This window comes from Equus caballus, chromosome 11 (genome assembly GCF_041296265.1).
Source record: "Equus caballus isolate H_3958 breed thoroughbred chromosome 11, TB-T2T, whole genome shotgun sequence".
Classification (NCBI taxonomy): Eukaryota; Metazoa; Chordata; class Mammalia; order Perissodactyla; family Equidae; genus Equus; species Equus caballus.
Window position 1 is genome coordinate 21,568,736 of NC_091694.1, and position 12,468 is coordinate 21,581,203.

The 12,468-nt window shown below is 44.9% G+C and overlaps 2 protein-coding genes across 2 annotated transcripts; both read left to right on the top strand.

Annotated features, from left to right (window-relative positions):
• The first annotated feature begins 3,518 nt into the window (after positions 1 to 3,518).
• LOC111775639 (keratin-associated protein 4-9) lies at positions 3,519 to 4,353 on the top strand. The gene has a single exon (XM_023652538.2). The coding sequence runs from the start codon at positions 3,570 to 3,572 to the stop codon at positions 4,050 to 4,052; it is 483 nt and encodes a 160-aa protein (XP_023508306.2). The 5' UTR covers positions 3,519 to 3,569; the 3' UTR covers positions 4,053 to 4,353.
• Positions 4,354 to 9,606: 5,253 nt separating this feature from the next.
• LOC138916249 (keratin-associated protein 4-2-like) lies at positions 9,607 to 10,570 on the top strand. Its single transcript, XM_070227312.1, has one exon. The coding sequence runs from the start codon at positions 9,662 to 9,664 to the stop codon at positions 10,262 to 10,264; it is 603 nt and encodes a 200-aa protein (XP_070083413.1). The 5' UTR covers positions 9,607 to 9,661; the 3' UTR covers positions 10,265 to 10,570.
• Positions 10,571 to 12,468: the final 1,898 nt, after the last annotated feature.

Consider the following 12,468-nt stretch of genomic DNA (forward strand, 5'->3'; position numbering starts at 1 on the left):
CTTCTTGGATTAAAGGGTGTTAATATTTTAGTCTTTCTTGCAAGAGAATCACTCTTTTCTTCTGAGAATCTAAATAGCACTTTTTTGGTATAATCATCAGTTTATGTCTCAGTTAAATTTTGAAAGGTAGATAGGCATGAAGCAGGTAAAATACGTTGCTAAATATATAGAAGCACAGATTGCGTTTATTTCTGTAGTCTACTTAGTTATGTTCAGGGTTAAGAGGGCGTTACTGGATTTAGCATCATCCACCAACGTACCGGGAGGGAAAAATAATTTTTCAAGAGTTCTGTAACACTTTCCTAAGTCTTAATTTATCTCAGCCAGGCTTATCTTTTGGGCATTTATGACTGGGTATTTTGTTTCTAATTCTATCCTTCTTTGGATGAACAAAGGGATATATTATATCCTATAAAAGTGAACACTCTTAAAAATGTGCCTTTCCATGACTAAATCTGAGAACAAGTATAAATTCTAAAATATAAACATGAACATTGATAGGAGGAAGAAAGGAGAACAATGAGTAGTCAAGTAAAAGAGAATTGAAAAAATCATCATAAATGTATGGATTTGTAGAACTGAAAGTCACATTAGAGACCCCCAACCCAGTGATTTTCAGAGAGTGAGGTGTTTCCAGCATCTCTCCAACAAAATGCTGTATCTGGGTTCATCAGGGTTATATGCAAGGCAGACTCAAATCAGCCAGACTTCCGAGCAGAGGTTAAACCAGGAGCCCAGGGTATGATCACGCTGGTTGTGTCAACCTGGAAATTGGGGCCAGGACAGGAGAAGAAACTTGCTAGGAACAAAAAAGCATAACAAGGAGTTTAGTTTATTAGACTTATGAGCGCCTTAAGGTAGAAAGGGATCCTCAAAGTCCTTTCATCCAGTCTCCTCCACCTGGTCCTTGAGTCTCCCTCTGCAACACGAGCTTACACTTAAATCCCTCCACTGACCATACGGAGGAAGGCATTCCATAAAGCAGCTTCACCATGGTGAGTCAAAATTTGTTTCCCGCCATTAGCTGCCCACTTATCCTATACCAGCTCCTTGCAGTTTTTTGGGGCAAGTCAGTCTCTCACATACAGCAGCCATGTGACGAGCTGACTAGTGTTTCCAAAAATGAGGATAACTGCCAGCACATTGGTTGACTCTTTATATACATTTTTCCTCTTGGCGGTCAAGGAAATCCAGAAAGAGAGGAGGACACTTACTGTGAAATCCTGTCTGTGTACTATGCTCTTCCAAATACATATCATTTTCAACTTTAAGGTAGTTTTTGAGTAGTCATGCCTGTCTTGGACTGATCTTTCTGAGAACAGAGCCATGGACATCTCAACTTTGTTGAGAGTCTTTTCATAAAATATGTTTGTTACCGAACCGGAAGTGAGTTCGCTCACCCATTGCGCAGCAAGCCAATCTCTGACACCAGGGGTGGTGGAAGAAAGTAGGAATTTTATTTTTGCACAGCACTGAGCAAGGAGAGAGGGCAGCTAATGCTGAAATCCCAAACTCCCCGAAAAGCTAAAAGGAAGGGTTTTTATTTGGAGTTTTAGGTAGGGGAGGGAAGCATATGGCCTTGCTGGTCGGAGCTTTCCCACCAGCCTGTCTTTGGCCTTGAGACTACTTGCAGACAGGAGGGAGCTCATGACCTTGCTGGTCAGCAGCTTTCCCACCAGCCCCTATCTCTTTGCGGGAGGAGATAGTCCAGGTGCTTGTCCTTGAAGGTGTCTGTCTCCATGGAGGATAGTGGATTCTGGAGCCAGGAAGCCAGAGAGTAAGCAGGGAATGAGTGTTTTGGTTTTAACCCCATATATGCTGGGTTTAATGTGGGGAAACTGATATCAGGGTCGGTATCACATTCATCAAAATATTTGTAGGCCACGAGGTAGGGGGAGACGGAACATGTTGAATGACAGAATCATGGTTCCAAATGCTTCAGACATCCTTGCACAAGAGGCTAAATCTAACAGGATGAAATGTCAGAGCCTTTCTTAGATTGAAAGGAGTAGTTTTGAATGCAACATGGTGCATGAGATTCAGGAGGAGTAAATATAGCTAAACTTCTTGGGAAAATTTACTTCCCAACTAACTACACACACCCTCAGGTCATATTTCCCCTCAACACCTCTTCCTCAGTCATAATATTATCACCAAAATGAACCATGTTGCTCCCGGTAGCGGGAAGAAAAAGAGATTGAGAATTGCTGGTCTAAAATAACCACTGCACATCTATCGGAAGAGATTGAAGCAGTTTGTAATGAAAAAGGCACACGTTTCACATGACCGTGACCCAGTACAAGTCCACACTTACTGCCAACCTCTTATTGCCATTATGCCTTGAATGTCAACATTGATACATTAATGGAAGTGAATATTGTTAAGACTTAAAAAAGAAGGGAATTCGGCCATTTGGGACAACATGCATGGATCTGGAGGACGTTATGCTAAGCGAAGTCAGTCTGTCACAGAAGGACAGATATTGCATGGTTCCATTTATGTGAGATATCCAAAATAGTCAAGCTCAGAGAAGCAGAGAATCAAATGGTGGTTTCCAGCCATGGAGGGAAGAGGGACTAGGTGGTTGATGTTCACTGAGTATAAAGTTACAGTTATGCAGGACGAATAAGGTCTAGAGATGTGCTCTACAGCACTGCGCCTATAGTGACCAATACCATGCGGTGCACTTGACGCGCGTTAAGGGGATAGATCTCGTGCTAAGCGTTCTTACCATGGGAAAAAGCAAAGGGACTCAAGAAATCTTTTGGAGGTGATGGATATGTTTATTGCCATAGTTGCGGTGATGGTATTGTGGGTGTATGCATATGTCCAAACTTATCAAAGTTTATGCATTAAACGTGTGCAATTTTTTGTATATTAAGCATATATCAACGAAGCTATGGGAAAAAAAAGACACCAAAATTTCACGACTTAATTTTCTTGCTAAGAACAGTTGTTTTTTCCATCAGAAAATCTAGAAAATGTCCCATGATTCGCAGTCGGGTTGGGGGGAGGGGATAGAATATGTCCTAATAGTCTTATTCTCATGCCAAGGATCGTGTTTCACATGCAAACGTGTGCCCACCTGACCCACCATGAGTGAGCCATCACACTGAAATGCAGCTCTATCCTCCCAGGTCAGCAAAGAGAATGTGGGCCTGCCTACAGAATAGTTACCACCCAAGAGTAGACACGATGGGCTGGGTGAAGTGAGACTAACACACACAGCGTCTGCAGGCAGAGCATCACGGGACAGCTTTCTTTGAGGAAAGGAAAGCAAGAAGGACACGCCAGAGCTGATTCAGGAAGAGCCGACGGGATGAAGCCTAACACATCAGGAAAAGGAAATAATGTTTTCCTTCCATCTTGCAAAGTTTTACCAGGAAAACAAACTTGCCTAATTTGATAATCACATATTAATTAGGACAAACAATGACAAGGAAAGAGTGCTGTGTTTGATAGCGGCAGCCATTTAGCAGGGTATAAAAGGGGACCTGGGCCAAGGAGACTTCAAACCTTACAAACCCACCCTCCTGGAAACCCACCCAGAACCTCCACCCTCTGACAGCATGGTCAGCTCCTGTTGTGGCTCCGTCTGCTCTGAGCACAGCTGTGGCCAAGGCCTCTGCCAGGAGACCTGCTGCCGCCCCCGCTGCTGCCGGACCACCTGCTGCAGGACCACCTGTTGTCGCCCCAGCTGCTGTGTGTCCAGCTGCTGCAGGCCCCAGTGCTGCCAGTCTGTGTGCTGCCAGCCCACCAGCTGCCACCCCTCCTGCTGCATCTCTAGCTGCTGCCGCCCCAGCTGCTGCAGGCCCCAGGGCTGCCAGTCTGTGTGCTGCCAGCCCATCTGCTGCCGCCCCAGCTGCTGCCAGACCACCTGCTGCAGGACCACCTGCTGCCGCCCCTCCTGCTGTATCTCCAGCTGCCGCCGCCCCTCCTGCTGTGGTTCCAGCTGCTGCAGGCCCACATGCTGCATTTCTAGCTGCTGTCGCCCCAGCTGTTGCCCGACCATCTGCTGCCGCCCCATCTGCTCTAGTGGTTCTTGCTGCTGACTGCCCTGTCCTGTACCATCAATCACACTTCTTGCTGTGGTCCAACTGTGAGCTGAATCATGCGAGGCCAATTGTAAAACTTCACTTCCAACCGATTCTTAGACTGAATCTGGCTTCCAAATAGACTGGCCCCCCTCCGCCATGTTACTATTTCTCTCCCAAATGAACACAAAGTTTACATTTTCTCTCAAATCTGTCAACCAACAAACCATCCCAATTGATATATTTGTTCCCTGCCAGATTTTCTCATATGGATATGTTCCCAGATCTTAAATAAATCTTAAATTTCCAGGCATACAAATACAAGAGCATTGTGTCTCATTATTTTTCCTTCCTCAGTTGTCATCCTTAGTTGTCACTTGTTCTGTCGTTCTTCTCTGCAGAAGGCGTAGCCTACAGCAGGTGATTTCTGTTTTCCACCCCTAGCCCCTCAGCTCTCCGCACTCTAATATAGGAAGAGGTTTCTTAGAGCAAGCACCTGGAACTCTGCCTGAGCACTTTCTCTGGCTGAAGGAGCGAGCTCTGGGCAGGCCGCCAGTAGGGGAGTTGAAGTCTCGAGGAGCAGCGCTCCGTCAGTGAACGAGAGTTGATGGAAAAATTTGCCAGCTTCTTGTTCTCGAGTGGGGGCAGGTTGTACCAGTCTCCAGAGGTCCTCAGTGAGATTGAACCCAGCTGCCTACAGGAGTAATCTGCTCTTGACATCATTCTATATTGGCTCATATCCCTTCTATCCCTGGGTCGCTTCCCAGATTCCCTACATGGCTTCTTAGGACCATCTCCCAAATAAGCTACTTGCTCTCAAACCCTTGTTTTTGGGTCTGCCCTTCAAGGCACTCTATCTGAGACACCAGTGTTCCAAATCTCATTGTCAGTGCCCTTCAAAACACTTTTTATACAATCCGAATGGTCGCCGTGGTCCCAGTCAACTCTTGAATTTACTGTCAGCTGAAGCACAAAATCTTTTGAACATTTCGTTGCTTCTTCCTACAACTTTTGCACAATTCTTCTTAGAGTAGTAGTCTTCAATCCATGGGGTTTTTTTTCACGTCATTATATCTGAGGGACTTGACACACTCCCACAGGTAGTGTGGCTCACCATGTTAGTAATGCTCATCCTGAAGGAGGCTATGTTTAGGAGGTCTGCCCCAAGCTGTGTGTCTTATGTTGGATTTGCTAAAAGCAGAGTCTGAAAGAGGGACGCTTGCACAAGTGATTTATAGGGAAGTGGAGTCCGGAGAAATCAGTAAGACACTGAGGGAGGCAGAATAGGGTAGTGGGAGAAGCTAAGCCAGTTGAATTCTGCCCTCATCTGAGCCCACAGATGATGGGTGTGAATGGTACTACAGACCTGCCCCTCATAGAAGAGAGGTGGTTGGGTCTTGGCACTCCGACATCAGTTATCATCAGCTGTGGACCATCCCTGGTGGGGAGATGGGGTGGAGAGGACAGAAACCTTCAGGTGTGGAGGCTCCTTTAGGCTGAGAACAATTACGTGGAGAACAGTGTGGGTGAAGGGTGTGAGTGACTAGCGCTACTCACACAAACTTGGGGATGGGGGCCTTTATGGCAAAAGGGGTCTGGATAGGACATCAGATAGTCTACCCCAGCACTGCTCAGGTATGCGTATTTCTCTCATTAAGCTCACTACAAGTGGCTGGTCCCAATTTCTAGGGAAACCTGCAAGAGGAGGGCTAGGAGGCAGTACCTCTGCTAATCTAGGTGACCTGCCTGGTGGAGTGAGCTAGATCCTCGTCCCTGAAAGCTCTGAGCCCTCGGTTACTATGTCCTCATCAGGCTACAGCTGTTGTCCCTGCCCATGTGCAGTTAAAACTGGAATTAGGAACACCAAGAATGCCCCCAGTGGATCACTTAAATGCTAAATATATTCCTCCTTGCTCCCATAGCTCCTTTGTTTGCTTGCTGATCCCCTGGCACTAGAAGCCCAAAGTGATAAGGTGACAGCCATAGCTTTAATTCCAATCAGACCTTTACTATGTCCCCTCAAGGTAACATTCGCTCTTACAACTGAGACCTCTAGATGCACAGCCTGCGATTATGGGAGAGGGACGCTTAAATTCCCCCAAATGGATCACTGGGAGTGAAGGTGATGGGGGAGCTCCTCCTTCAACTCTGAGTTTCTGGATTAATGTATTCTAATGGGGGACCACGTTGCCATTTTGGGTATCCAACTGTCAGTGTCAACTCAGATCTGCTATCAAACAGCATCCGAACATATGGGTATTCCAGTTTCCCCTGAGTAGATGGCTGTAGATTCCTTGGGGAAAGGACTAGAGAGATCATTACTTTACACACTTGCTGTGGTCCTTTCTCCTGGGGGACTGGCCTTTCTTTCAATGGATCATGAGGTTCTAGGTCTGAGAACTGGCTCACGTCTGGAAACTGGACAAGGGATCATGACTTTCCACTGATCTCAAACTTTTGCCCATTTATTCTTAAGATCTTTTAAATACACACACATACACACATGGATAAAGCTATACTCTCTCTCTCTCTCTCTCTCTCTCTCTCTTCTTTGGTGAGGAAGATAAGCCCTGGGCTAATATCTGTTGTCAATCTTCCTCTTTTTGCTTGAGGAAGATTGCCACTGAGCTAACATCTGTACCAATCTTCCTCCATTTTTTGTATGTGGGACACCACCACAGCATGGTTTGATGAATGGAGTGTAAGTCTACCTGGGATCTGAACCCATAAACCCTGGGCTACAGAAGCAGAGCATGGGAACTTAACCTCTGTGCCACCTGGCTGGCCCCTAATGCTGTATTCTGGATGGTTGCCTATATCCTATTCGGGGAACGCCATGCTTTGTTATCCATACTGATAGATCCTTGGAGGTCACACGTCACTCTGCTCCATTTGTCATTCCAAACTTGCTGCTCATCACATAATAATACCGTTACTTCTTATAGTTAAATGCTGCCATGTGGCCTCTGCTATTCAGGGATATTATCATTCCCATTACTCCCAGGGGCACAGCTCTGGACAGTATTCACTACTACCAGCTCTGACTTTAAAGAATAGTCACTACCGAATTTCTCAGTGAGGCTGCTGACCTTCTTACCTGCTCATTCCTTATTAACTTAGAAAATAGATGCCTCCCGAGCCCTCCCAGGGAACGTAGTCAGCCGGTTGGGTTTTCTGGACTTATAAATAGATCTATTCTAGCATATCCACTTGTCTGCACATTTCAATCCCTCCTCATCTGTGTATTGTGTAGTCCTAGATACCTATTGTTATGTAACATTATCTCAAAATTTAGAGCTTAAAACGACACACATTTATTATCTCATAGTTCCTGTGGATCAGGAATCCAGGGACAGCTCAGCTGGATTCTCGCTTCTCTGTTTCGCAGTGTCCACAAAGCTGTCATCAAGGTGTCAGCTGGCGCGGGGGCCTCATCTGAAGTCTCGACTGGGGAAGAATCCACTTCCAAGTTCCCTTACGCCGTTGCTGACAGGGTTCAGTTCCTCAAGGGCCATGGGGTTGAGAGCCTCGGTTCCTGCTGTTTGTTGAATGGAGACTCTGCTTAGTTCTTGGCCACACAGATCTCTCCCACACAGCAGCTGCTTCATCAAAGTCAGCGAGAGAGAGGGAGCTGGTTAGCAAGACCAAGTCACAGTCTGTTGTAACTTAGTTACTTGGTGTTGCCATATGCTGTTGGTTACAGGCAAGTTACTCACGGGGAGGGAATTACGTAAGACCATGGACACAAAGAGATGGAAATCACTGGGCCATCTTCCAGGCTGCCTACCACAACTCTTACATAACATTACATGAAAGAATAAAAACATATAATGCATATAATAAGATACTATTTATATAAAATTCAAAAACATGTAGAACAAAACTATATTGACTAGGGATGCGTACCTAGGTGGTAAAACTACAAAGAAAATCAGTGAAAAGATTACTTTAAAAATCAGGATAGTGAATATTTGTAGGGTGGAAAGTGAGAGACCTGGTCAAGAAAAGACACATTGAGGGCCCTTTTGGTGACAGCAATGTTCTATTTCCTGACTTGGGCTTTGGGTATACAGATTTTTGCTGCGTAATTATTTCTTATATTATGCATCTATTTTTTATAAAATTTTTGGTATGTATGTGTTTTTCATAGTAAGAAAGAGTTTTTAAAAATTCATGGTGAACTGAAATTCTTACTCTATTTAAGATTAAAAACTAAAGAGTAGATTAAGCAGTGACTGAAGATAGTTAAAGAAAAAGGAGAAATTCAATCAAGGGTATATGAGCATTTATTTTATTTTAAATATTGTTCTAATTACTCATACTACCTTAATATCAAGACTTGTATTATTTCATGTTTATTCTCAAATATTGAATGCGGTTTAATTTTTACTATAAAGGAACTTAATCGAATAGAAATGCGTTAATTTTTCTATCTTCTCACCATGCCTGCTATAGTTTTCTTTATTTAGATCATATTATAACTAAGGCACTATAACAGTGGTAGTACATAGCTGTAGACAAATACATACCAGGTATTTATAAAAATAATGATGTGTGCTAATGTAACATATGTCATTCCTGATAAGAAAAGCCTTTTTTTCATGCCATTCTTTAAAGGATGTTTTAACACCACATGTCCAGTTTCCCTGGGAGACACCACGCAGGTTCCTCAATGGTGATCGCAAATATCAATTGGGTCCACTTCATTCAAATTTCCTTGATGTTTACCTAACTAAGGTTTTTATTATGGAATTCTGAAAGCCAACAAAATAATTAGTTTAAAAAGAAAAAAGTACACGAAAGAAAAAAAATTACACTCCATCTACTCTATGTAATAAAAGAGATACAATTTACATAGATAATGCATAATTTGTGTGTATGGCCCTGATGTTAGTTATCAATTCTATTGCGGCAGACGATGGGTAAGAAGTTTAGCAGGGGGTACAGACTGATGTCTCACCTGGTTTTGATTTTTGTTTTAAGGAAAAATCCAGTGTGCTGTCTATAGTAATTTTCCATTGTGGTTCACACCCCATTGTTTCATTCTCATCGTTCTCATCCAGGGACGACTCTAGTTTTGGTAGAGTGATCTAAAAGAATAAAGAGAATTATCAAGTTTCACATGCAAATTTTCTCTGCCCACCTGACCCACCATGAGTGAGCCATCAGACTGAAATGCAGCTCTATCCTCCCAGGTCAGCAAAGAGAATGTGGGCCTGCCTACAGAATCGTTACCACCCAAGAGTAGACACGATGGGCTGGGTGAAGTGAGACTAACACACACAGCGTCTGCAGGCAGAGCATCACGTGACAGCTTTCTCTGAGGAAAGGAAAGCAAGAAGGACACGCCAGAGCTGATTCAGGAAGAGCCGACGGGATGAAGCCTAACACATCAGGAAAAGGAAATAATGTTTTCCTTCCATCTTGCAAAGTTTTACCAGGAAAACAAACTTGCCTAATTTGATAATCGCCTATTTATTAGGACAAACAATGACAAGGAAAGAGTGCTGTGTTTGATAGCGGCAGCCATTTAGCAGGGTATAAAAGGGGACCTGGGCCAAGGAGACTTCAAACCTTACAAACCCACCCTCCTGGAAACCCACCCAGAACCTCCACCCTCTGACAGCATGGTCAGCTCCTGTTGTGGCTCCGTCTGCTCTGAGCACAGCTGTGGCCAAGGCCTCTGCCAGGAGACCTGCTGCCGCCCCCGCTGCTGCCAGACCACCTGCTGCAGGACCACCTGTTGTCGCCCCAGCTGCTGTGTGTCCAGCTGCTGCAGGCCCCAGTGCTGCCAGTCTGTGTGCTGCCGGCCCACCTGCTGCCGCCCCTCCTGCTGCATCTCTAGCTGCTGCCGCCCCCGCTGCTGCCAGACCACCTGCTGCAGGACCACCTGTTGTCGCCCCAGCTGCTGTGTGTCCAGCTGCTGCAGGCCCCAGTGCTGCCAGTCTGTGTGCTGCCGGCCCACCTGCTGCCGCCCCTCCTGCTGCATCTCTAGCTGCTGCCGCCCCAGCTGCTGCCAGACCACCTGCTGCAGAACAACCTGCTGCCGCCCCAGCTGCTGCATTTCCAGTTGCTGCCACCCCTCCTGCTGTATCTCCAGCTGCTGCAGCCCCTCCTGCTGTGGTTCCAGCTGCTGTAGGCCCACATGCTGCATTTCTAGCTGCTGTCGCCCCAGCTGTTGCCCGACCATCTGCTGCCGCCCCATCTGCTCTAGTGGTTCTTGCTGCTGACTGCCCTGTCCTGTACCATCAATCACACTTCTTGCTGTGGTCCAACTGTGAGCTGAATCATGCGAGGCCAATTGTAAAATTTCACTTCCAACCAATTCTTAGACTGAATCTGGCTTCCAAATAGACTGGCCCCCCTCCGCCATGTTACTATTTCTCTCCCAAATGAACACAAAGTTTACATTTTCTCTCAAATCTGTCAACCAACAAACCATCCCAATTGATATATTTGTTTCCTGCCAGATTTTCTCATATGGATATGTTCCCAGATCTTAAATAAATCTTAAATTTCCAGGCATACAAATACAAGAGCATTGTGTCTCATTATTTTTCCTTCCTCAGTTGTCATCCTTAGTTGTCACTTGTTCTGTCATTCTCTGCAGAAGGCGTAGACTATAGCAAGTGATTTCCATTTTCCACCCCTAGCCCCTCAGCTCTCCGCATTCTAATATAGGAAGAGGTTTCTTAGAGCAAGCACCTGGAACTCTGCCTGAGCACTTTCTCTGGCTGAAGGAGCAAGCTCTGGGCAGGTCACCAGTAGGGGAGTTGAAGTCTCGAGGAGCAGCGCGCCGTCAGTGAACGAGAGTTGATGGAAAAATATGCCAGCTTCTTGCCCTCGAGTGGGGGCAGGTTGTACCAGTCTCCAGAGGTCCTCAGGGAGATTGAACCCAGCTGCCTATAAGAGTAATCTGCTCTTGACATCATTCTATATTGGCTCCTATCCCTTCTATCCCTGGGTCGATGGGTAAGAATTTTAGCAAGGAATACAGAGTGATGTCTCTCCTCGTTTTGATTTTCGCTTTAAAAAAAAATTTACCACGCTGTCTATAGTAATTTTCCATTGTGGTTCACACCCCATTGTTCCATTCTCATCGTTCTCATCCAGGGAGGACTGTAGTTTTGGTATTAGAGTGATCTAAAAGAGTAAAGAGAATTATCATGTTTCAATCTGAAATTACTCGAAGTTAGGTGTTTCAAATTCAAGACCATTTCCTCTATTATTTAGATGTTACCAATTATATTTTACTATTTTAGCTACTTCTGTTCCCAATTTAATATCATACAATTTGATGTAATATAGACATTTTAGGAGATGGGTCTCAAACTTGCCTGTGCCTTCAGGTTACCTGAGGAGCTTTAAAAAATTCTGACACCCAGGTCATACTCCAAGCCAACTAAATCGGAATTTTTCTGGGCAGCAGTCAGGCATCAGTTTGATTCGAATACACAGCCAACTTTGTGAACCACTGCTCTAGGGGCTGAGTCTCTACCCCCGTTTCTATAGCAGGAATGTACGCTGCTTTTGTAGCTGTTGCAAAGGAGTTTTCCTAATCTCCCTGAATTTATATAGAAAAGTTTCCCCCAGTAATCAAACACTCTTTCCTTTAATGTTTTTATTTTTTCCTCAGCATCTCACATATGGCAAATCAAGTGAAAATCTCTCCTTTCGGGACACCATGTTGCCTCACAATGTAATTGTTTAAGTGTCTCATGTTCTCTAGCTCTGCAAAAGCAGGCCTATGAAATAAAAACATGTAAGTCAAGTGTTTGCTAAGGAAGCTATTGTGATAAAAATATTTCAAGGGGCTTGGTCTTTAAATGAGCCTAATTAAGACATGTAAGGATGTCACCAGAGGGTGTTCGCCTGGGACTTTCCTAACTTTAACACTGAAAGTCCTCAGTTCTGTGCAAACCGGGACAGTTGGTCACCCTACCTTGAAATGGGATTGGTAATAGTTGAAATCAAGCTTTGGTATTTCATTAGTGCGGCTCTGAATGAACTAGTGATGCACACATCAACGTTAGCAATTCCCACAGATGTGTGCCAAGCTAAAGGTGCCTGACAGAAAAGAAATTATACTATTTTCCTTTGTTTGAAGTCCTAGATCAAAATGAATCTATGGTCGGGGCTGGCCCCGTGGCCGAGTGGTTAAGTTCGCGCGCTCCGCTGCAGGCGGCCCAGTGTTTCCTTAGTTCGAATCCTGGGCGCGGACATGGCACTGCTCATCAGACCACGCTGAGGCAGCGTCCCACATGCCACAACTAGAAGAACCCACAATGAAGAATACACAACTATGTACCGGGGGGCTTTGGGGAGAAAAAGGAAAAAATAAAATCTTTAAAAAAAAAAAAATGAATCTATGGTCAAAAAAAGTGTTAAAGCAGTGGTTGCCTCTGTGGCAGGGGGGAGTTTACTGGGGTGACAC